Source organism: Anthonomus grandis, chromosome 4 (assembly GCF_022605725.1).
Source record: "Anthonomus grandis grandis chromosome 4, icAntGran1.3, whole genome shotgun sequence".
Lineage (NCBI taxonomy): Eukaryota > Metazoa > Arthropoda > Insecta > Coleoptera > Curculionidae > Anthonomus > Anthonomus grandis.
Genome location: NC_065549.1, coordinates 18,485,296 through 18,511,547, shown reverse-complemented (window position 1 = coordinate 18,511,547; position 26,252 = coordinate 18,485,296). Strand labels below are relative to the sequence as shown.

General features: G+C 30.7%; 1 protein-coding gene and 1 non-coding gene across 2 annotated transcripts; one reads left to right on the top strand and one right to left on the bottom strand.

Annotated features, from left to right (window-relative positions):
* The first annotated feature begins 4,613 nt into the window (after window positions 1–4,613).
* LOC126735145 (tafazzin) lies at window positions 4,614–24,902 on the top strand. The gene is made up of 6 exons (XM_050439079.1): window positions 4,614–4,929; window positions 4,992–5,201; window positions 7,152–7,280; window positions 11,502–11,714; window positions 13,756–13,958; window positions 20,436–24,902. The coding sequence occupies exons 2-6, from the start codon at window positions 5,084–5,086 to the stop codon at window positions 20,571–20,573; spliced, it is 801 nt and encodes a 266-aa protein (XP_050295036.1). The 5' UTR covers window positions 4,614–4,929; window positions 4,992–5,083; the 3' UTR covers window positions 20,574–24,902.
* Window positions 24,903–25,328: 426 nt separating this feature from the next.
* On the bottom strand, window positions 25,329–25,400 carry Trnad-guc (transfer RNA aspartic acid (anticodon GUC)). The gene has a single exon. It is a non-coding gene; the product is annotated as a tRNA-Asp (tRNA).
* Between the last annotated feature and the right edge of the window lie 852 nt (window positions 25,401–26,252).

Genomic DNA, 26,252 nt, shown 5'->3' with positions numbered 1-26,252 from the left:
TGAAAATGTTACTAGTGCAAATCAACCTGTGCTTTTAAAGAGGATAAAACAGGTTTGGCCCAGTTTGGTTATCCTTGTGATACACGCCGAAGAGTGATTTGTCAGGATTGTAATAAAACCCAAGCATAAGAGGTAAGAGATATTCCGAGTCAAACTGGAACCTTATATCTCTGCCCTGACTGTTTGTTGAAGTTTAGGCAGATTTAAATCCCTTCTAGGCTTGATGATAAAACTGCAGACATATTAGGTCCAGAATTAATTCTCAAATCCAATCATGAAACTATAAAATGTATAAAGAAACATCTAGAAGAACAAGCTGCACAATTTTATGGTAAAATGGACGAAATAGTAAATGCAATCAAGAAGACCAATCTTGAACTGATAGAGGCATTTACAGGTACACCTGGCCCGAAATCTGCCAGTATCAGTGAAAACTATTTGTATTCCGTGTAAGCGTCGGTGCCAGGTACAGCTAATAAAAATAAAACTCTGGAAAGGTCTTCGGAAAAGCGTGCTAGTAATATGGACCAGATAAAGAAAAGCATAAATGCTCCTAATAGTTCTTGGGGTAAAATATGTTCTGGACCTGAACAACGCTGAAAATTGCTAACAAGAATATTGGAGAGAGGATAGCCATGTTGGCATAGATTTATCTTTCAAATTTGGATGTTGATACCAAGCCTGAGGATATAATTGCAGTATTAGATCCAAAGTAAACTAATACATATCACTACACAAAACTTCTATCTAAATATCGCAATCCCAGTAGTTCAGCATTTAAACTTGGTGTACCTAAACAGCTGAAACAACAATATTTGTTTGGAGAGTTTTGGCCTGATGGATGTTATGTCGATCAGTTTAAGCCTCGTACACATGATGGGAACAGTAAAGCCCGAGAAATGCTAAGAAGTCGAAATTTCCACTTTCCACTGTACTATATGTAGTTATTATTTATTTATGTATTAAACTTTAATCACACTGGTGTAAGTAGGTTAGTGAGATTGTTATTATATTGTCATGTCTAGGTTTATATGCGGTGGAATTAATAAACATATTTTGAAGGTTGAAGTCGTAACATGTACCATTTTTTGTGTTGAAATATACAGGGTGTTCATTTGAAAACTTCCCACCACGGATTTATCGAAAACCACTGTTTAAAAAAAAACGCCGAAATACGTTAAAAGGTTTGTCAAGGGGGAGAACTTTCTAACCTAAAATTACTTCACCCCCTTTCACCCTCTGCCCCCCAGGGTCATCCCCTTAAAAATTTTAAGTGGCAAGAGGTATCGAGTAATAGCTTGTTTAAAAGATCTTTCGAAGTCTTTTATTTTGACGTTTGATTTTTTTCAATCGGTCGATTCGTTTTCGAGAAAATTAGAAAATTCTTTGTTTATCTTAATTTGTTCAGAGAGAAAACAAAAACATGAACATATCAGTTTTTATTTCAATAAGTGTTCAAAATGTTGCCCGTTTTTGGCCAAACAATGATATAGGCGATGTTCAAATTCCTGACGGACATTTTCAAAAACATGTTGTGGGATATCATAGAAGCTGTCGATGATGCGTTGACGAAGTTTATTCAAACTTTCAGATTGGGGACTAAACACAATAGATTTCAAAGGACCCCATAGAAAAAAGTCTAACGGCGTTATATCAGGAGATCTAGCAGGCCATTCTATAGGCCCCCTTCGCCCTATCCATTTATTTGGAAACTCGTCGTCTAGCCATTGCCAAAATATATTTCCAGCAAGACGTATGTACTGGAGATTTTAATGTAAACTTTTTATATGACAAATCTGTAGAATTTTAAGTATTTTAATGATATTTTATAAAGTCTCGGTCTAATTCAGCTAATTCAGGAACCAACCAGAATAACACCCAACAATGAAACTTAAATTTATCTTATAATTTTAAATAACATAAATCTAGTCAAAAGTCATGGTGTTGTACCGTGTGATTCAGTTTCAACAGATCATGAAGCAATATTTTATATATTAAAATATGATAAATTGAAAAAAGTAACAATTCTGTGATAAAATGTAGAGATCTAAGACTGGCATATTGGCATCATGAGTTTAGGGTAAGTTTACAACAGGTAGATTGGCATAACCTATACTATTCTAATAATATAAATATAAAAGTTAAAACATTAAATGAAAATATCCTGTCCCTGTTTGATGTTTATTGTCCCTTAAAACTACTAAAACAAAGAGGGTCTAAACCACTGTAGTTAACACATAATTAAAAAAAATTATAGAGTTAAAACATAAAGCTTTAAAAAAATATCTTTATCTATGGCTGATAATAGTAGAAAGTATTACATCGATCTTAAAAATTATGTAAATGTAGTAGTAAAGGCAGAACAAAAGGCATATTATTCTCATGAAATTAACAAGTATCAAGGATCACATAAAACTAAGGACTTTTGGAAAAAATCTCTAATTGGAAAGTCAATAACAATGCACCTGCAAAAATTGCTCCTAATCTAAGGGAGCCAACACTTGTGAATAATCATTTTTTTGATAGTGTGCCTCAATTATAGATTGATCCAGATAATTTGGATACATTTCTTAATTTCTCAATCGATGGAGAGCCGCTTCATTTTAAACTACTCTGTGAAAATGTTTATAACACAATAAACAGTATTAGAAGTAATGCTATCGGAGTAGATGAGATCTCTATAATAATTTTAAAAGCTTGCATTCCTATCTGCCTAAAACCTCTAGTGAACATTATTAATAATTCTCTATCTTCTGGGTGTGTCTCTGACATCTGGAAAAAAGCTCTTCTTACTACAGTATCTAAATTGTACAATCCAACCAATATTAATGTACTAAGACCAATTAGTATTTTGCCAACTTTATTTAAACTAATTGAGAAAATTGTAAAAGGTCACTTGCTGGATTATTTATTAAGCAGAAACATTATCCCAAAATTTCAATCTGGTTTAGATCAAATTATAGCTGTACGACAGCTCTTTTAAAAGTAACGACAGATATTGCTCTGGCTCGGGATAATGGACAATGTTGTACCTCTGTTTTGATAGATATGACAAAAGCCTTTGATACTCTCAATATAGAACTCTTAAAGCAAAATTAAGGCACTGCAATATTCAGGCAAATGGGTGGTTTAAAAGCTACCTTCAAAACAGGCAACAGGCAGTAAAGCTGTCTAATGACGAGGGTATGGTAGCTTCTGGGTGGAAAAATGTAACTCGGGGAGTCCCGCAAAGGTCGGTGTTGGGACCACTCCTCTCTATAATATTTGTAGGCTGACTTAATTCATAAAGTAATTTACTGCAGGTATCACAAGTATGCAGATGATTTGCAAATTTATCTGCCATCATTGGTTAGTTGCCTGCCTGAAGCCTTAGATTTGATTCATGTTGACTTACAGAGGATCACTTAACAGAGGATCTTGATCAACTGAGATCAGAGATCGTATCGAGATTTTAGAATCCCAGCCCAGGTCTATTGACGAATGTCCCAATCAAGAAAATCCTGTATGGCAAGTTCGCTACCCCCGCAATCGGACTAGTGGTTACACAGTAGCGTACTCCGCGTCGCCCGCCGGCAAAATATAGATAAAAATCAACTCGTAAACATGCAGAGAACATGTGACAGCGGGAGTTGCAAGGAAACGAGGGAGGGAAAGACGATGAGATGCATGCGAGAGTGTGGGAATCGAGCTGGTTTCGATAAATCGGCTTCAGCACGATACATAGCGCAAGCATAGGATATCTCTCCTCTCTCCAGTATTCTTGCATCCAACATTAAACTCACACGTTTTTTAATAATCATATTTAATAATCATATTCTTAAACTCGCTACAGACGATTCGCAGTTCGCGATTCGTAATGCGAGATTCGTTAATTCGCGCATCGTGTATAGGTGTTACAAATATAGATGTTAAAAATAGGTTCGTTAAAAATCGATTCGTTAACTGAGTTTGCTCGGTTCGCAGTGATTCACTCTTGAGAGCGGTAAATCAATTAAATAAAAGGTTATGAATCACTATGAACTGCTGATTCGTTGAAATTCCCGTGCATTCGTGTGCACCATTATTGGCCATTATTATTGTGTACTACAGGTTACGTTTGAATATTGCTTATAATTTAATTCAAGTTTTTAAAGTGGTCGAAATAAAAAAATGTATGCCTTTAAATCGCTGGGAGAAAAGTTTTGAGTAACCCCGAAGATATATGTTAAAGAAGTATGGAAATGTAATGCAAAGTTATAGAAACTGTTGTCGGAAACTAAAGAAAAGTTCGAAGTCAGGAGCCGGAACAAGCAATTTTTACAAACCAAACTGTAGTCAGATCATCGTCCCTCTCCATATTTGCTAACTGCTGAATGAACCATCAACCAACAACCCATCACGAACCGTGAACAACGCATAGTTTGTATGCTTTGTTCGTCAATTACACGAAGTTACACGAATCACGCCTTGCGCATAACGAATCGCGAACTGCGAATCGTCTGTACCGATCTTTAGAAATGCGCTTTTTCATTTCCGAATCCTAAATATGCTTGGGATATTCGCAAAGAAATGAACATCCTGCGAACTTCAAACTTGTCAGTTACCAAAAAAGTTAACGTCAACCGACATGTGACTGTCACTGTCACCCGTACAGCTGCAGGCTCAAGGCTGCCGTAGGGGGACAAATTAAAAACAACAATTAAAATTCAGCAATAAATAGGAAAGTAGGTAATTTACTGATAATGTTCTGCAGTTTTCCGTAATTCGCATTTCATGCTCGGCCAGTCGCGAGCTCGTGTGACTACGTGACGTAAATCGCTTCTCGCTCGTTTATTAAAAAAATAATAGTGTGTTGCATCTGGTTATCCCTCCTGAGCAAATAAAAAAAGAAAAATATTAGTTAATTCAATTATGTAATTAACTATGATGTCTAAACTGCTAGATATGAAAGTGAGCTTATCTAGTTTCATACTTTAATGTAAAGTTTTATTCAACAAATGCTTGTATTTTAGGCTTGGAAGAATAGTTCACACATATCATAGAGAAGTCTGAGAGGATATTATAGACATATTTTTAATTTATTTTAATTAGACAATATTAAGTTATGGCTTCCTATAACTTAAGCTGGATTATACCCACTTTGAGGAAGCCTTCTAATCTGTGGCGGCTTGCCAGCACTATTACTGTGGTTGCAGTAGGATTATTTAGCAAAGTATTAATAAGTAAGTAAATTTTTTAGTTTCTTGTTACCTTTGTTTTCAGTTATTATGATATTATGATGTGTCCTAATACTAGGCCACAGTTTTACATTAATCTTTTCTCATCAGTGAGATAACGAGAATAATAAATGTAACCCTTTTATTTTATCAACCAATTAATCAATAATTCTATATTGTTCTCCTCTGATTTATAATGTTTTATGGATAAAGAACTTTACATTTCCTTCATTAATTTAACAAAACTCTTTGTGTTTTTTGTTAAGTTTGGAATTGCAAAATTTATTCAAATAAATTCACAATGGGTTTTTTATTTGTAATTTATACTTAATGGCATGTTGAAAACACTAACAACATGCTAATTAGAAGAAATTAGTGAGTTTGGAAAACCTGACAGGGATCCTATTTAAATAATATTTCACATGAATACTGTTTGTACTAAAATATGTTTATTAAAAATATTGTAAATATTCCTAATCTAACAGAATTGAAATCCCAAGTTGAATATAAATACAGCATTTGACTGTCTGGTTTTAGTCCTTATTAACATGATTTGGGTGATGAGTGTTTTAGGAAACACATTGTAGAAGTATTTATCTTTTCCCTCAGTTTTTTCTTGAATATCCTGGGAATATTATCTAGCACTCTACTAGATATTTTAACAATTGTTCTCTGCTTCTTTTATTTTCTATGGTACTATAACTTTTTCTGAATTTTTTTAAAAATATTTGAATGTTCCATTATACTAGTATATTAATTATTTTTAGCAAAAATAGGTAGTTATCCTGCCATAATCTATTATATTTACACATACCATTTTCAAATAAATATATACAGAATCATTCTTGGCAGATGACCATTAAAACTGTATGAAATTTTCTATTCTCTATTTACCTTAGAATATTTTGCTTGTTAAACTATTTCTTATATGATAATGGAGTATGGTATATAGATTGGAGTATAGTATTGATTAATTGTTGAAACACATCAGGTAAAATAAACCTGCATAATGTTGCATAACAGGCACTTTTGAAAAATATATTAGAAAAGTGAGAGTAAGATTTCTCATACCTTAACTAACCAATTTAAATGTGCTTAATATATATTTACCAGTATAAGGTAGTGTTAATCCTAATTAGAGGTTATTAGTACATAATTTTTAATATTTATGAAATATCGTAGATTAACAGTGTAGTATTTCCTTTGTCAAATTTCTTATACAAAATAACTTATTACTAAATGCATTCAAATACTTTGGCAAATTTTTTTCATGTAAAAACCATCCTACCTATGAATAGTGCCACATTTCTAGTCCTTAACTAGGATTTCCTTCTAATAATAAATATGTATGCATACTATTTATGAAATTTAATTTTTATTCTCAAGTGAGATTACCATGTTTCAAAACTTTGAAGCCAACCTTAATTTATTTGCAGTTTCTAACTCTTTAATGATGTTTAATATAAGTACTAATAAAGTATATAGCTGAATAGAATAAAACATTATTATTCTTTAGATTCAGAAAATTTATAAGTAAGTTTTTAAATCTGACATAATTAACCATTTTCTCACAGTTGATTGATGTAATTCCCCCTACCAAGAAGAACCTTTACTTCCTTAACCAAAAGTACCTTGGACTCTATTAGCCTTAATAACTAACATAATAAAACTTATCCAGACAGTTTATGCCAAAATTAAAGTAGGTCCCACATGTTCATGTCATGTAATTGTCTACTATTGGAATATTAATATATTTTAAACATGCAATGTCATAATTGGATATATTATGGTGTAATATTATGTAATATATGAACTTAAATTATAGAATGTCACACCTGAAATAATATACTAAGTTTCTATTTTCATCTTATGATCTAAATAATAATATGGTATTTAGAGAGAAATATGAAAGTTTTTAAGGCCATTTAATTAAAAATTGGTAATTTGTCATTTTAGGATGGCTGAACCGATCAAAAATACATAATAGGCACATAATTTCAAATTTAATAGATGATAGAAACTCAACCAGGCCTTTAGTTACCATATCCAATCACCATTCCTGTTTTGATGATCCAGGAATTTGGGGTAAGTTAATTACACATAATATTGAAAGTTTGATTAGTTAAATTTAGATATAATGATTAATTGTTTATGTAATAATTAATTTTTAGTCCCATAGATTTCTCAGGTTTGTGAAATATTTGTGTCATGTAATTTACCAAAACCAAAGTATTTTGATTGCAAATAGAGATTAGGTGATTTTTGATAAAAAAGTAAAGAAAAAAAATACTTGCAAAATTATGGACAATAGTTTATTCAAGTTTAATTAATAGAAATATTACATCCTGTATATACCTTCCTCTAATTCCTGGTAATTAGCATATCATATTATTGTGAAAAGCCAATTAGAATGAATTAAATGTGTGATAAAGTGTAATATGACCAGGTAGTATGATAAACATTATAATTTCTGCTGAAAATGCATATTTTTGTTAACTGATATTTCCTTGCAATATGTGAGTTTTTTTTTATTCAACAAAAATGTCAATGAAGCAAAAAAAAATAAAACTGCATTAAAAAAAAACAAAAAAGTATGTCAGGAATATTACAACTTAATTAGTAATATTTTTAATTTAAACATTATGAACAATCAAAATTCAACTTAAATCCATATTTTCGAATCGGTTGTTTTTTTTTTACACAATGTACACTTGTATGAGGTTAAAACATGTAATGTTTACATGTTTTAACCTTGAATTCTTTTCTGGTTTGTAGGTGGATATAATACATCAAAATCTGATTTCATGTATTTTTTAGTTTTCTTGTTTCCATTGTTTTGTTTGAAATTCAAATTTTCTATTTAAGTTTAAGATGTCAACTCATAAGTCAGACACAGCTTTGATCCTGGTTTTGATCCTCTGATACCTATGGCTAGGTTTGTGAATCAATTGATATCTCAAATTTTGACCTAGAATTTGGTATTGATAATTGACTCTTCGAATGACTGACTCACCTTATGGTTTTAGCCACATTTTTTGTACTTTAAAAAAACATTTTAACACTGTAGATAAGAAACTTTGGACAAGAAACATAGGTAAAAACTTGCATTAAATACAGATGTATAATTTGTAATATTTTAATTGACTCAGATAAAATTTGTATTCATTCCCCCAAAAATCAAGATTTATTTTTAATATGGTGATAAATAAAAATTAATTAAAAAAGTTTATGACAAGTACATTACATATTTGAGTACAATTTTGGATTGATGATTAAATTCATGCCTACTTATGTAGATTATATTATGAGAGATGATTTTTAAAATATGTTGGATTTTGAACTGTGACAATACAAATTACTTTAAAAGAGTGTATGAAAAATGTTTTTTAGTTACATTTTAGAGTCTTGTTTTTCGTATTTACAATTTTATATATAATTTGTTTCATCTTCATCTAGTTATGCTTTATCTTTTTAAAAAACCGTGCCATTCCATTGGAAAGTGCATGGAGTGTGAGGGGCACTCGAGCGAGCTACCTCTCTTTTTTAAACGAGCCGCCTTAAAAAAGAGAAAAATTAATTTAAATTAACCTAATACATAAATATTATTAATTAAAGCCTACTATTCTTCAGATCGCAACCAGTTAATATAACATTATACATTATACATGCGTAATATAACATTTTCTTGTTTTATTACGACTTAAGGAGAAGCAACAACACTGTCGCGACGAAGATTTTACAGACAAATACTTGTCTGAGGTCAAAGCATATAAATTTACGCATTGGGATAATTTATTTAAATTTTAAACGTATAAATCGTAAACAGCTTAAAAAAGTTTTCGTTTGATATTGTGGTTAGAGAGATAGTAAAAACTAGAGTTAAGTACATAAGTTCATGAATTTATAATCGAAGTAATAATACTAATAATACAACACAGTATAATTGGTTTATACTTTAAATGCGTGAGTATTGAAAAAAGCTTTCTGGAGGACAGTCCCGAAAATTAAACCGTAAAAAGAAAAAACGAATTCAAAAGGCTTGTGGTGGTTTATTTAACGTTTTTAATCTCAATATCATAAGTCGTCCGAGATGCAAATATATCCGAATTAATAGTGGTCATAATAAAACTAACTAATGGAACGTCTTGAGTCGTATTAATAAAGTGAATCATATGCTTTTACTCCACCTCTACCTTGTTTTTTTTTCGTTGCATTAAAGAGGAATGTGTTTATCTCAACAAAATTAAGCAAAAGCATGTGCTTCTGTTTTATTCATATGACACATTGTATTAAAAGAGCAAAGTTCTGAAGAGGTAAGTTTTGAAAATATTCATATTCATAAGGACCTAGTGGTATTGCGCTTTTTTATTGGATAAAATTAAATTATCGCTGATATAACGGCTCCTTTAACAAAATACAATAAATGTTTCTCATAAGTGTATTATGAAAAAAATGTGTAATGAGGAAATAATTCCACAAGTTTACCTAATGTATTCAAAACCAAAAAATTGCTTATATAGTTTTCCTTGTAATATATTTAAAACTGTCTAGTGTTTTAATTAAAGGTTATAACGATTCCAGACATTTAAGTCAGGTTATAAAATATTAATGAAAAATGAAAAGGTCACAATTTTTGGTAAGTCATAGCTTGATCTAAAATAATGATTTTTTTACAAAACAACAAAGAGACAATATTTTCCTAATTTTGAATTTTAGGGTTGAAAATAACAAGAGATGCAAGCAAGAAAATTAAAAACTTTTTAAAATAAATTAAAACAAAAAATTATAAACTTTAATTATAGAGATCTGTATAAATTTTTTTTCCAGTTTTTTCAAACTTAAAATAATAAAAAATTATCTACTAGCTACAGTGGGGCTTGTTATTTCGTTTTTTTTTAACTTAATTATTTCATCCTTTTTTATTAGCAACTTTGGGAGGAAGGAGGTTGGGTTGGATTGGAAGGAGGTTTGGTTGGAAGTTTTTAGATTCTTTTTTCTCATTTTTTCTTGAACTATATTTTAGTTGAACTATAATATTAGTTCACTTTATGTAGGGTAAAACATAAGAGTGTATCATAATATAAAGTGTGGTCTAAAATGCTTGGCTTTTAACATTTTAATGAAAAATGTTTTAAACTGTCAATAGCAGTTTTTTCATAAACATTCAGTCCAACAACAGTCCCTGGCAACGATCAAACCTTACTTATTTCAGTAATTTTTGAAGATTTTATGCAGTTTATGTAAATAAAATATTTGTTTAACGATTTTTCTTTATAAAGAGGCCTTTTTGTTCATATTTGATGAAAGGGGTAGCATTATTTTTACAAGCTTTTAATGATAATTAGTCATAGCTACGCTGCTGGTTGCGGAAAAAAATTAATGACCATCTAAAAGTATGTTTCTCTGCCACAATATCCTTTGCCAAAATTCAGTTCAATGTTTTTCAAATATGCAGTAAAAACTGAAAAGGAAATCAAACTTTAACGTATATTGTTGTAAATTCTTGACGAATTGGGTATTTGTGTTTTTTCTGTAACATAATTGTGCTTATTAATGTGCTCAATGCTCTTATTAACGAAACACATTCATATTATGTAAACGTATATAAATACATAGCTATCATTTCTTATTTGGAATAGATGTCAGTAAGATAAATTATTGTTACATCAGATACTGAATAATTAAATAGTTACTCGCAAACACATAACCATAAATCACCACATTTTAGAAGTTGGACAATGGACAACCCATTTATGTTTTAATGAGAGCCATCATACCCTATAGTCCATAAAACAGTTTAAGGTTTTTTTTGCATTTTAAACAAAAAAAAAGCTCTTTATCGATTATTTAATATAGTTATTTATGTAACAAGTGTGTAAAATGATCCTTTTTTATGAATACGACAATTCCCATGAATAAAAAAGGGGATTTTACACACGTGTAATACACAACATTTTTTCTACTACCGAAAAAATCAAACACCAAATTATTTTACGCCACTAGTGCGTAAAATAAACGCAAAAGATTTTTTTAGATACTACTCCGTAAAACGACTTTTTTAGGCACTAGTGCGTAAAGTAATTTGGTATGTTCAATTTTTTAAAGTTTTCTAGCGTTAAAAAGTGAAACTTTATAAACTCTGAGAAGTGTGTAAAGTGAGTTCTTGACGCACGGTATAGTAGAAAAAATAATTTAAAAATGTCATGATTATTCAGTGACAATTGAAATTTATAATAAACCTTAGCTTAATAGGCTTAGGCACTAAACATGTAATATTTGTTTACAAATTAATGTATTTTTTTGCAGGAACCTTAAAGCTGCGCCACTTACTTCAACCCTCCAAAATGCGATGGTCTCTGGCTGCTCATGACATTTGTTTCACTAATCCTCAACACTCTTACCTCTTTAGTCTTGGCAAGTGTGTGCCTGTAATCAGGGGTGCCGGGGTGTTCCAAGGGGCCGTTGATTTTATGATCGAGTTGCTCAGTAAAGGCGCTTGGGTTCATATTTTTCCAGAAGGTAATAAACGGATCATATTATCGTTTACTCACAAGCTTATTTCCAGAACAAAATGAGATTTAGTATTTTCTTTTAAGGATCCTATCATTTTATTATCGATTCGTCGGCTTTAGGCATTGATAAACATCCTGAGTGAGTGTTGAATTGGTCACCGAGGAAGTCTATATAGATAAATAAAATACAATCTAAATCAATGAACTTTTATTTATCGATACCTAAATCCAACGAATCAACCACTTTGACTATATAATAAGATTGTATAATACCTCAGTAATTTTTGCGACCTTATATTTGCATTGATGCTTGGGGGATCAGGTCAAAAATAAAATCATTTTAGTGTTTATATTAGGTCGACGTATTAACCTCTCTGAGATCATCCTTAGGACTATGAAGTTATTTAATTTCAATTCCGTTGTAGTATATAATATTTTGTTATATATTCATAATGATACCAAAGAAACCGAAAGGAACGTATTTGTAATACAAAACAGAATTTGAAATGATAAAAATAGTTATTATATAATAAAAATAAATTTCTTTGCTTGAATTAATGTTTTAATAATTGACAGAATAATACTAAAAGGATTAGTTAGTGCGAGTGGTTTAAATGTAGATAAAATACACAAATATCCATAAAATATTTTCTACTAGAGTACATACATAATAACTAATGTTATTTAACTTTTCCTTAAAAGTAAAAATACCGTTATTATTAAAATTTGCTTATTTTGAAAAGTTATACATAGACATTCACGATTCAACTTGGCATATTTTATTGTATTTATTTATTTATGTTTTTTTTCTCCTTTATTTATTTATGTTTGAACTCAGATAACCAATTTATATTTAAGTATCGTATTACTGTTTGTATACCGGGTGGTGCGTCGCCGAGCGGAACTTTGGAATTCCCATGTAAATTTTAAGGGGGTCAATTATTAGCTTCCCTGTACATTTTACAGAAAAAATGTAAGATAACTTTTTGAAGAGACCAATCTAACAAACCCTCGTGCAAAGTTTCAAAAAAATTTTAATAAGCGAATCTTAAATTATTCAATTAAATATAATTGCAAAATTACAATATTTTTAGCAAACAATTTGTTATAAGGCTTTGTCAAATCTGACGTACAGCCGAATACAAGAAATGTTTTTTTTTCGTTTTATTAATCTCACAACTATACATTCAAAGTAAGACACATTAACATTACATTTTTATCTAAACTTTTATTTAATATAACGATGAAGTTATATTAAATATTTATATCTATTTTTTCGTCGATTGAATAATTCATACTTGTTTTCAAATATCGACTGTCACTGATTTATTGACACTTTTCCTCACGTCAGTGACAATATTCATTTTACTGGTGCCCGTTTGGTTTTACCTGAACCGAAAATTTGCTAATTTTGCAATTACATTTAATTGAATAATTCAAGATTCGCTTATTAAAATTTTTTGAAACTTTGCAGAAGAGTTTTTCAGATTGGTCTCTTCAAAACGTTATCTTATATTTTTTTTATAAAATGTACAGGGAAGCCAATAATTGACCCCCTTAAAATTTACATGGGTTTTCCTATGTTTCGCTCGGCGACGCACCACCCGGTATATACAACTCCAGAAAATTTTTTGTATACTTATATCTTTTATCTAATTTGTGCTATAAGCTTAACTTTCAGTTTCATTGCGTAAATTTAAGCAAATTTAATTTCATTATAAATTCATCAAGATAAGAATTTTATAATTTTAAATTCTGAAATCTATTTTTGTCTGCCTTTTTTTTTGTACATTATAAATGTGTAACCTGGAATAGTAGTCCTGAGGTCTCACGAAGGTCAAAACCTAAACTTATCGTAAATACATATATTGTCCAAGAGTATTTTATTTTTGACCTGACTTAAACTACCATTTAACTGCTAAAATGCGGTGTCTTGTTGACAGAATTTTGAAATATTAACTGATCAGTAGCATATAAGGTTCGATAAATGAAATGGGTGCAAACAATTTTTTGTGAAAGTTGACATCCGAACCTTTTAATATTTTTAGGGAAAGTAAACATGACTAAAGAATACATTAGGCTAAAATGGGGTGTCGGAAGGATGATTTTCGAAGCTCCGGTAACGCCCGTGGTTGTGCCAATATGGCATATAGGGATGGATGATGTGTTACCAAATGAACCTCCTTATGTTTTAAGACTTAGAAAAAATTTGACGTTTAACTACGGAGAGCCAATAGACATGACTGATATGGTAAGTTTTTAACTACGCAAATGTTAAAATAAAACCAACATGTATCATATTTTCAAAGAGACCCATAATGCCTATTAATTTATACGAGGTGTGATCAAAAAGTAAGGTGATTTTTTAAATTTACAACTACATCCATTCGATCTTCGATTATTTTATTTGGCTATAGTGGTACGCTGGCCTCGATCGTATGTCCGAAATTTCAGTTCTATAGCATTTAGTTTTGTAAGAGGTATAAAAGTTGGTTTTGTAAGAGGCATAAAAGTTAGGAGTGTTTTGCATGCCTCACCATTTTTTGCAGTCGCAAAATATGGATCAAAGAGTTTGCATTAAATTTTGTGTGAAAAATGGAATCAAGTGCTCCAAAACACTTGAAATGTTAAAAGTGGCATAGGGTGAGTCTAATTTAAACCAAAAAAATTTTTACAAGTGGTATGAACTCTTCCAAGAGGGCTGAGAAGTCACCAATGACGAACCTCGCTCTCGGCGCTCCAGCACGTCAACAACTGATGAAAACGTTGAAGAAGTGAAAAAAATAGTGTTGGAAAATCGTCGAATTACCATTAGAGAAATTGTTGACGATATCGCCATCTCGTTTGGTACGTGCCAAGCAATTTTGACGGGTGTTTTGGGCATAAGACGTGTGTCAGTGAAGTTTGTTCCGAAATTGCTCAATTTTGACCAAAAGAACCGACGCATGAGCATCGCTCAAGAGTTATTGAATGACGTCAACAACGATCCAGACTTACTCAAAAGAGTCATAATAGGTGATGAAACATAGGTCGAACGGCGGTGACGAAGTATGACGTCGAAATTAAGACTCAATTGTCTCAGTGGAGGCATTCTGCATCGCCAAGACAAAAAAAGGATGGCAAGTTTGATCAAATTTAAAGGTTTTGCTTACAGTTTTTTTCGATTGCAAGTACGTGGTGCATCATGAGTTTTTGCTACAGGGTAAAACGGTCAATAAGGAATACTAGCAAGTTATGAACAATTTGCGCGAAGCAATCCGCCAGAAACGCCCGGAATTGTGGAAGAACAGAAATTGGCTTTTGCACCATGATAACGTCCCCATTGTTGCTTATGCGCGAATTTTTGGCACACTAATGATGAACTTGAACACACTAATGATGCTGCAGGCACCGTATTCTCCAGACCTGCCCCCCTGAAACTTCTTGTATCCGAAATTCAAGAGGCTCATGAAAGGTCGGATTAAGGAGATAAAGACGGCATCGAAGAAGGGAAAAGCCTTAACACAAGTGTATTATACATCCCAGGGGGATTACTTTAACGGGGACAAAATAGAAATTGATGAATAAATAAATATTTTTTTAAAAAAATAAGAATTTACCTTATTTTTTGATCACATCTCGTATATTCCGTTAGGCGTGTTAGGCGAAATACGTGTTGCAGTAAAGTGATTGTGCGAGACAGTAATTTTCTGTTTTTTAGTTAAAATAAATGGCATTGCATTTTTTATTCTCAACACAAATTTTGCAAACCAGTGGCACAAACTCGGTGACAAAACTATGCAACCCGTCCATATTTTTTTTATTGTATCTTAATTTCTATAAGCATTTAATTTTCAATTCTACGCGTGTAATATTTTTTGCTACATGCTCGTTAAAACTAATTTTATTTTTAAAAAAAAAACGGGTTTCGTAGAAATATTTGCATTAATATTATTTTAATTATTGGAGATTTTTTTGTAATATGAATTTTATTATAGGATAAAAAATAAAAGTCGTTTTATTAAAGTTAATTTTTATTAAGGTAAATTTAACCTCATCTCATAAAGCAAACGTTTTCAATTTGGATTTAACACTAAATTTCCATTAATTTTTATTTTTAATTGTTTTATTATTTTAAAGCAGCAAAATTGGCGATACAGACTATGGCTAAGAATTAGCTATTGGCTCCGTGTCAAAAAAATTAACTAGATTTTATTATGGTTGTGGACGTCATTATAATAATATATAAAAATATTGAAAACATCTCTAGACCTGAAACCTTTGATGTAGCTAAAAAACTATATAAGATTAAATTAGTAGTATCATCAGCTTTATCTTCGTCTGAGAGAGATGTGAATATTGTTCGATCGCGGAACACATTAAGCAGTGCTTTGGCAAAGTAGAAAATGAATTTATTTCAGTACTAGAGAAGTCTAAACTTTCGAAAAACTGCCTGAGTTGGCTGATGACTTTTTCCTGACAGGTTGCAAAATGAGTTTAAAAAAACTCTAAATTTTATAAATTATTTTCTTAGTTTTTCCCTTCTTTGATTTGCTGACAGCATGCCACTAAAAAATTATAGTACATGTGTCATATTAACAAAGAGGGTACCAATCCGCTATAGTACACCAAAATTTACCCCCTAACTTTATCACTAGTAAAATTATACATTTTTGACATGTTGTCTGTTGGTTAATTAAATAACTGTAGTGCTATTCCTCTACTTCAATATTATGCAATCTGCGCAGGTGAAGTCCGGAAATTTTTTTTATTTCTACAGTTATTTTATTTTTATTGAAACACTTCAAAATGATTCAGAATGAAGGTTTTTTGTGTATTAGGTCTCTGTTGTATAAATAAATGTTCATTTTTGAGATTTAGTTAATAAAGATATGGGTAAGTTTTTCATCAATGTCTTTTATGTCTTTTTAATGTAAGAAATTATCTCTTCTCGCTACATATAGTTACTGCCATTAATAACAAACGCTTTGATGCCATATTTTGTTTTCGAAAACTAAACGTTGATTTTTTGCCTAATAAGATGTTGGTGTTGTCGTTAACATTTACCTAGGATTGATAATTGTCCTGATGATTGTTTTTGTCTCTGTGGAATTTAACCACAAACTGTCGTATAAACTGTATATGTCAGAAATTGAAATGCAGGGATTCATACAACTATTATTAATAGTAATTATTTTCTATTATTAAAAAATATTTTTTACAATGCACAAAAATAGTCAACTTATTTATTTTTACACGTACACACTAAACACGAGCGCTTAAGATTACTACAAATATTTATACTCTATTCATTTACTACTATTTATGTCGATGTAAATGTCCCGCCAGTATTCCGACTTGACCTGGCCTCCTGGCGCCGAAGGATTTTTATATACTAGCTAGACCATTGTTCCGGAAGATGTCGTGTGGTGTGCCCGCTTGCGTCATTTCAGAATGAGAGCAAACAGATTATATATTCGGGCGTTGTCAATATCATTATACTATCTGCCGCTGAGCTAATATAGTAGATTCAAGAAAAGTATACACAGGAGGATAACTTCCTATGCTAAGTCATATGAACTGATGAAGACAATTTCATCGGCAGCAAAGATGGGATGCCCTGAAGTGTAATGCGCGTAGAGCTTCTGCGCATGTGCTTCGAAATATCGTGTACAGGACGTTAAAAATCGTTCTCTTATGCCGTGTACTTCGAAGGCAGACGTCCCACCTTAACGATGAATTTGGCACCGTTTATTCTTATAGAGGTACCTCTCCTCTGTTATTTTTATCATTATCTATATTATATATTCTCATCTATTTTAACATTTTGTCGTTAATTTTACAAATTTCAAAAGATCTGTTGGATCCCTATCACCGATTAAATAACCCCGCTTATCACCTTTCCTGCCTATGAAGAGAGGTTCCGATATGATTTAGTCCAAAAAAACTAAAATGATAACTATTTGCTTAATTTTTTCGACATCATGTGGTGAGAAAACTTAATTTAATTGAGATTATTTATGTATACCGAGTGGCACAGCAACCATGTATTTGAGGTTTTGAATATTTTTTTTTATATTGCGGAGGGTTGTTGGGTGGGGTCAGAAATAAAACAGGATTGTACCTGAATGTAATATAGTAAAAATATTTTTTTTAATTGGATAGGTATATAAGCCATGATTGTGCTTAATTTACATTTAATAAATATGTTCTTCACAACTTTCCTATTTTTTATATAGAAACCTGTATATTTTATTAGGCCATTCACATTTTCTTTTCAGTGACATATTACAAGTTGACATTTAATTGACAAGTGACAGTTAAAAAAGATTCTAATGTTTATTATCTAGATGGCTATAGACACGGCGTTAGCGTTTAAGTGTACTGGTATTTAAAAATTGTGGACATGCCTGTATTTAATTACCATTTTTTGTTATTTATTATTAACTGTTTTTTTTACTTGAACGTTATTTTTTTGCAATGAACGTCTTATATTTCTTTAGATATTTTAAAAACTAGAATAAAAACTGAAACACTTTATTTAATAAAATGTTTCAAAATGCATTTACTTGTTTTCTTTAATTTTTACTTCGAATTGGTAAAAAAAAATAATGCGCTGTTCAGATCTGGCGTGGTCTATCTGACAGATTCGATTGTAATTTTATCTATGTAAAGAGCATAATCAAACTGAAAATTTTATATTAATAGCTTATTCTAAACTGCTCTAGGATTAAATTTAATAAATTCTCTAACATAAACCATTTACCATAAATATAAAAAGCATAACAAAGAACGTAAACTATGAAAAGAAAATGACCTACTACAGCTCTTACACGTCTTTCTAACTACTCTCTTAATTAGTTAGAGTCGTTTGAAAGACTTTTTCTTTAAGGCGTCCCCAAATAAAAAAATCTACTGGGGTAGGATCACGTCTTACATGATCGTTTTCGTATAAGTGTTGGTATATTTGATATTTGTAGGGTGTCTCATGGTTCATTCTAATTTTACTTTGTATTTGTCTCAGCAAAATTTTTGGATCAACAAGTGCCAAGACATTCACTTCTTGTTCTTTGCCTCCATTAAACCAATTTTGGTTGGCTGTGGGTTACTCCTAAATTGCTCTCTCAAAATAATAATTTGGTGGGCAATTCTCGGTACGACTCTACGACTAATTTTTTTTACATTCGTCATACGTTCATAACATGTCCACCTTTTCGCTTTGTGAATACATAATTTGTTGTAATGTTTTAAATTTAAAACTTTTAGATATATAAATATTAAAATAAATATTTAAATGATAAATCATTTGACGTTAAAAATGCTATTTACTCCGAATCTAATAGTTTTTCATTTGTGTTATTTGATGACCTTAGTTAAAATTTTGCCGCCATGTCAAGGAGGCTCTAAACCTCCATAATTTATTAGGCAACCCACCATGCGAGAATCCTTAAGCTCAGTTCACTCGCTTGCGAATTTAGAAACGCGCTTTTGGCTCATTTTGACGTATTTGACAGTACGTAAAAAAAACAATTAGCATTATCCGCATTTTGCGTTTCGCGACTCCCAAGCTTATAAAAATAAATTAAGAGTGTTTGGTCTATTTTTAACAACTAAATGCATTTTAAATACATATATTAATAAGATATTTCAGTTTCTATCCTAATGTTTTTAAAATATATGAAGAAATAAAAAACATTATTTGTAAAAGAACATCAAGTAAAAACAGTTAATGGTTATTGAAAATAACAAAAAATGGTAATTAAATACGCGCATATCCATAATTTATAAATACCAGCACACTTAGCTAAAACAATTGCTAACTCGGTGTCTATAGCCATCTAGATTTACATTAAAATCATTTTTAACTATCACAATTAAATGCCAACCTGTGATATGTCGCTTAAAAGAAAATTTTATTGCGCAGCGAATGGCATAAAAAATATATAGGGTTCTATAGAAAATAAGAAAGTTTAGAAAGATTTTTTTTTAATGTAAATTAAGCAGATACCTATTTTTTGTTGTTGTTAATGTTCGCCTGCCTTATGCATATCTCGAGTTTCCACTAACAATTGAAATTTACATTTCATTACGTTGTTTTTGCTTGGTTCTCGGTGTTCTTTTCACACTTTTTCCTTTTGCACACTTTTTTCTGAATTCGCGCCTCTTACCTTTAGGATGTATAAGTTTTCTTTCTAACTTAACTTATGTATGTCAGAATTATATTTAATTTTAATTTATGGGTTAACCTGGTTCTAATATTTTATATTTAAACTATACCTTTATATTACTTGTAAAGTATTATAGAAAGTAGGGCTACTTCACACAAGCTTGTATTCAAACGAGTCTTGTGGATCGGTTATATAATCGCGAGGCGGTTTGTCATATTTTTTTTTATTATTATTATTGTATTGTATCTATAACTCTGTATCTTGAGGACAAATTAAAAAGTTTTGAAGTTTGAAATACAAAATAAAAATTTAAACCCCAAAAAAATGAGAGCCGGTTACATGGTTGGTGTGCCACCTGGAATATTTTAACATAGAATAGGTTTTCCTTCTAATATGCTATAGTATTGAGGCAATTTAAATCTAAAAGTGTTTTATTGCAAAAAATAACAGTGTAAAGGATAGGCAGAATGCAAAGATATTATAGTATGCTTTTAACGATAAACAGGATCTGATTGTGACTAGTAATTATAATATTTTATTAAGCCCTGATTAATAAAATTTACACTTTTATGTTTTTGCAGGTAAATTCCCTAAAAGCCGCCAACGCGACGGATGAAGAAGCCCGAAAACAAATAACCGACTTCCTACAAGAAAAACTACAAAAATTAAAGATCGAAACGGAAAATTTACACTCCAAATATTTTAAGACAAAATCGTGATATTGCACCCCTTAGGTTAGGTTATGACTGTTTCTATTTAGCGTAACGGGTGTTTTTGGCAATACAAAAACAAAATTATAGATGAATCAAGTCCAACTATATGAAACTGAACTTATCAGGTTTTTTACATGGAACAAAATGCATATATTTTTAATATAAAGGAAATATACATACATTCATAAGTCGCTTTAATAAGATTGGCTTCTTTTACTATAAGCTAGTCAAAAATTGCCATTTGATAGTAATTTTATTAGTATTTCGTCTATTAGACTTAAAGCTTTTTTAAATGCCTACTAATATATCTTTAAGGTCAAAGATATCATAAAAAACATCATACTGAGACCAAACTTTAAGTCTGATGATAATGAAATACCCTGTATAGCAAAAACATGTCGTGTATCGAGAGGTCGGCTGTAAGGTGTTCATTTTTTATTAGTTTTAATTTTATGCTCATTAGAATAATAATTACAACCAGAAAATTATTTATTTTCACCCTAGAGGATATTTAATCGTGAAGTAAATGTTTCCTGATTATTAAAGTATTTTATTATTTATAAGGTTTTAAAAAAATTTTGGAGACCAAAAAAATTTTGGGTTAAAAAAATTCTATGGAGATTTTACTACATAAAGAGCAAACATTTCAATTATCTCTTGACGTTTAATTAAAGAACATGATTTTTAGGTAATAATAATTTCTGAAAATATTAATATTTTTGTCGGCAAATATCAATATTTGCAGAATATATATACAAAACAATTTATCGACAGATTAAGAAGCATTTCCGAGATCTTTCTGTCTACTAAAGCCAACCCGTATGACCCAACCCATAATCTATGAGATGAACACACTTCTTTTACAAATCAGACTGCCTTTGATCAAGCTGTGACAGTTTAAAGTATTTGTGTCTTGTCTATTGGTTATTTAATCCTTTATTTATGATTCCGCTATCTGGTGATATTTAACTTTCTTACCTGATACTGCTGAGCATCCTTTTAATAACTTTATTGGAATTTAAGTTCAGTGATATTCATTCATCTTTGCTTCACTCGCCTTTGTCATTGAACATAGTCGATTTTATTGTTGTTACTTTGCTGAAATTGTTTTCCGAGTTCACTAGGAGGCAAAAAGCATATACAGAGAAACATCGTGACTACAGGCCCTTATTTGTTGTAACCCAAAGAAATATTTAGGTGCCTTATACCAAATAATGAATTTGTTAATTAAAAATGTGTTGGCGTTAGATTTTGTGGGCGCGGAAAGTGACTCCAAAACACACATTTTAGTTTAAATTGATTTAGAATTTAGATAATATTAATTTAAAATCTCTTCTTGTTCCTGAGACATTGAAAATAGATAAAACAGTAGATAGATATTTTTTCAGAATTAAATGGTTTCATATAAGGAAAAACATCACAATTTTATTATTTGTATTTCCTAAAAGTTATTAAAAAATATAAAAATGATGCATTGTTTTTTTGGCTGATTATTTAAGAAACCATTGGATGTCATAGCGAATATACAAAAACTAATAAAAAGAACAGGTTTCAACTAGCAATATAAATTGGAAGAATATGAAAAATAAAATAGAATAATTTATATTACAGTTTTAGGTATTTTATTATTATAGCTTATTAAAAAAAAACAAAAGTTTTCTACTAAAGAGCGTATTTTTCACAGGGTGCATTCTGTGTATTTAAAAATTTTAAATTGATTTATTTGAATTTAAATTTATAAAATGTTTGCTACTTTGTAATGAATTTCATTTAGTAATATGCATACCAACCAAATTTGAAATGGCAATTGATATGTCAGTACACTTAAATTGATATTAAATCATAATAATTATTTTATCATATAGGGAAGACTGGCCTAAAATGACATACCACTTTATTTTTGCTTATTAATTTTTTATTCTTTTAATGTAAACATACAAAATCATTAGTAATTTATAATACTAAAGGTTTATATTAAGAGTATAACCTAATTTTTTTTAAATAAATGAATAATCCTGGCGAAAAAAATATAAAAACAAATATGTAAATGTGTCATTTTACCCGAGCATACTTGGGTAAAATGACATAAGAAACTTACATAGGTATATAAGGTCATTACAAGTTAAAACTAACAAAGTTCACATACATATTGTTTGCTTCTTTTAGAAATACCAGCACACTCACAATGTGCCCATTTCGAGCACGATTGACATCTAACCCATGTTTCCTTGGACTTGGACATAGAGTACAAACTGTTACAATATAGGCAGGGTGGATCATCTTCGTCGTCTTCATCTTGAAACGGCTCTTCATTATCAGAGTTTTCGTCCATTGGGACAAAGTGTTCGGATGCTACTATGGCAGCCTTACGTGTTATGCAGTTTTTACTTTCTTTGGCAACTTCTTTGATTTGAATAACTTATTTTAAACTCTCAGGGCTTTCAACTAAATGAGTTAAATTTTTTTTGGTTCGTTTCACGGCTTTCCGAAATTCAGCAGCTTGTTTTTCCGCTTCTCTAGCTTTAAGTTCCTCTAATATTGGGGTACTCGTGAGCACTTTGGTTCCTTCTGCCTTCCCCTTTTTTGGGTTTGCTTGTATCCCGGATGAACTTGGAAGAGGGGAAATGTCTTGTGGGCGAATAACTGAAATATTGTTTATATTCAATGAATGGTTAGCCTTTTGATTGAAGGCTTTTGATTTCTTGAATAGGCAGCTGCGTTTTGACGCTTTTTTCAAATATTTTTTAATTGACATAATACATGACATCTTGTCAAGTGCAATTTTAGTGTTAAGTACTAATATTTGAGACATTTACTGACCATATTTCTGAAAGACTACTATAATTCTGCATTTCAGAAGTGGGTGTTCAGAATAAGGTGCTATTTAAAAAAAAAATAAGGTAAATGTCAAAAATACTGGTTTGAAAATTTGAAATAGGCGTGTTAAAGATTCAAATAATAAAATACAATAAATATTATTTTTCCGTGATTACTTGATTAAAAATTAATACTTCGACGCATTCATGGCACCCTATTTCAAAACTTAAAAAAATTATTTTTTCAATGAGTATAAAAGAAAATGTAGCAAATGCGGTATCATTATTCTCATAATTTTATTTTCAATCACAATACGTAATAATATACCAATTGTCTTATTTAAAATAAAAAAGTTAATGTCACTTCCTGTTAAACCGGAAGTTTTGAAAAATAATGGAATATGTCAAAAGATCTTATAACTATTATTATATCGATATAACAAATTTCATTTCTTTATCTTGAAAAGTAAAAAAGTTATTTAGTGTTCCCTTTTTCCTGTGTCATCCGGTAACCCGGTATCTGTACTAAAATCAAAAGTACATAAAGAAAATTGAATAATAAACATGGTCGGTCACCAAGTAATTCAATTATTTGGCTTATCTATTAATTTACAGGTATTAAATTATACATTTCTTGACACTTGGTCACAGGTTGTCCAAAACCTTATTTTTACAATATGATGTGAATATTACTGATTGTATTTTTTGGCTTTAGTTGAAATACTAGCTTCCCTAAATAAAAAATTTGAGGAAAATGATTAAGTTTAATCAACAAGACAGTGTAATGTGTATATATATTTTTGATAGAAAGGTTGGAGAATCAAGCATACATGTTGGAGATTCTAAATGAGCAACATTAAGCATTTTATTATTAAATTATTAATTTTTTTAAATGCTTGCGAATCCTCGTATTCCTAAAACTGGGAAAGTGCTGTTACATGCTTGTTGTTTTAAGATTGATGCTATTTCTTGCTATGCTTGCTATTTGTCTATTTTAATATTTACAGGTTCTTCTGGATATAAATATTTATCTGAAATAATATCCAAGTACGTTACTTTTACTTGTTTTTTTTTGTTACAAATGCATTGGATGTTTTGACAGTGAACTTTTTAGTCTCTAGAGGTATTAACATGTTTGCCCTTCATATAGGAAAAAAAACTCTGTATTACTTTAATAATTCAGTTTCAAGTTGTCCAATTCATATTGTGGGGCTGTTCCTGAAGTTGCCTTATAGTATAATAAAGTTTTTTAAAAGTACCAATTTCTTTTAAAGGCTTCCAGGTTTGTATTATTACCGTGTAAGTTTAATCTTTAGCCATATGTTTTTTTTTGTATTTTTTTAAATTTTAAACCTACGTTTTTGTTACATATTGTTGAATAATTTTAAGGGTATGGAATTGTATTTATTTGAAACAGGGCTCTGTTTTGTTACAGTGTGACATTGCAAGTTTAAAAACTTTGTTGTGAGCAAAAATGTCATTATTATTGAAGTATTGAATAAAGGAGGCTGTAAGAAGAGTTGTCTTGTTACTAAATATATAAAACCCTTTGTAATTTTATTATTAACACCATTGTTTCAGAAGGACTATTTTCAAGGAGAAATTTTTAAATATTATTAATTGAAAGCAATATCTGTTTATCAGAATAAAAAAATTGTTTAGTTTACTTTTTATTGCTTGAAAAATTCTCATAAAAAAACGTTGATTTTAGATAACTGGCCTGATCGTAGGTAATTTATAATAAAAAAAGTGTTTGCTTGTCGATGTTTTTGTATTTTTTTCTGCAATAAGATTGTTTAAAATTATAAAAAATAATTTTAAGTCTCAAAAAGTATAAAACACATTTTGCAAAAAGTGTTTCTGTGTAATAATATTTTTACTAAAAGAACATAATTTTTGGAATTGTCACAATTCAGAAATAGTAAAAATTAAATAAAAAAAAGTCCTCTCCGGCCGGGAATCGAACCCGGGTCTCCCGCGTGACAGGCGGGGATACTGACCACTATACTACCGAAGACTTGGATATAAAGCGAAATAATTCAGGTTATACAGTTATAGATCTAGATTTTGTCTGGCTAAGGAAAGGTACAGCACGTGTTGTTCGGCTCGGTTGCGCAGTAAATTTGTTTACGCCGCTGCCAAAGCAACGGTATCGATCGCCCCGATTTGCATATAAACAGTGCCGTTGCGTTAATTCTTATATTTGTGTTCTGTGCCTTTAAATTAAAAAAAGGCGCGCTACTGTCGCTAATCGCGCGTTATTAGGGGACAAAACTTTTGGCGCAGCTTTGAAACAGATGGTGTACCTTGTAAACGTATTTGATTCCGTTACGCAATTTAGCAGTGTTAGTGTGTACTTACCTAACGCAATATATTATATGTCATGTCTATGTCACTAAGGATTTCAACTTAGGTTATGTTTTTTTTCTGTTCTGTTGGTCCGGTTCAGTGGTTTACTTTTCTTTAACATTAAAAACGATAATAAAACGTTTTCCCGTGTTTTATTGCTAAAAACGCATCCTGCAGTCCTTATTAGTGAACAGGTTATGGGCCCAGTCTACCCGGTTGTTACAGTGTAGTAGTTTGCAGGTGGGAACGTTTCTAGTTGTGTGGAAATCGTGAAAACGTTTTGTCTTGGTGAACAATGTCTGTGGTGCAAAATAGTATAAAGCCCTTCCACGGGAGCGGATATTCTAACTGGAATTCCGTGTAAAGCTATTACTGGAGCACCATGGAGTCCTGGAAGTTCTCCACCAGGCACCACCTTCGACTGAGGGAGATTTAGAAGAGTTCCAGAAATCTGATGTAAAGGCAAGAAATTTAATAATAAATTGCATGGCTGACAGTGTTTTAGAAATGATAAAAGATA

Bases quoted from the DNA above. Each gene is read 5' to 3' on its own strand.
- LOC126735145 (XM_050439079.1), top strand. From the start codon at position 5,084: ATGGCTTCCTATAACTTAAGCTGGATTATACCCACTTTGAGGAAGCCT. The intron at 5,202-7,151 runs GTAAGTAAATTT...TTGTCATTTTAG, and splicing joins ATTTAGCAAAGTATTAATAA to GATGGCTGAACCGATCAAAA. The intron at 11,715-13,755 runs GTAATAAACGGA...TAATATTTTTAG, and splicing joins GGTTCATATTTTTCCAGAAG to GGAAAGTAAACATGACTAAA.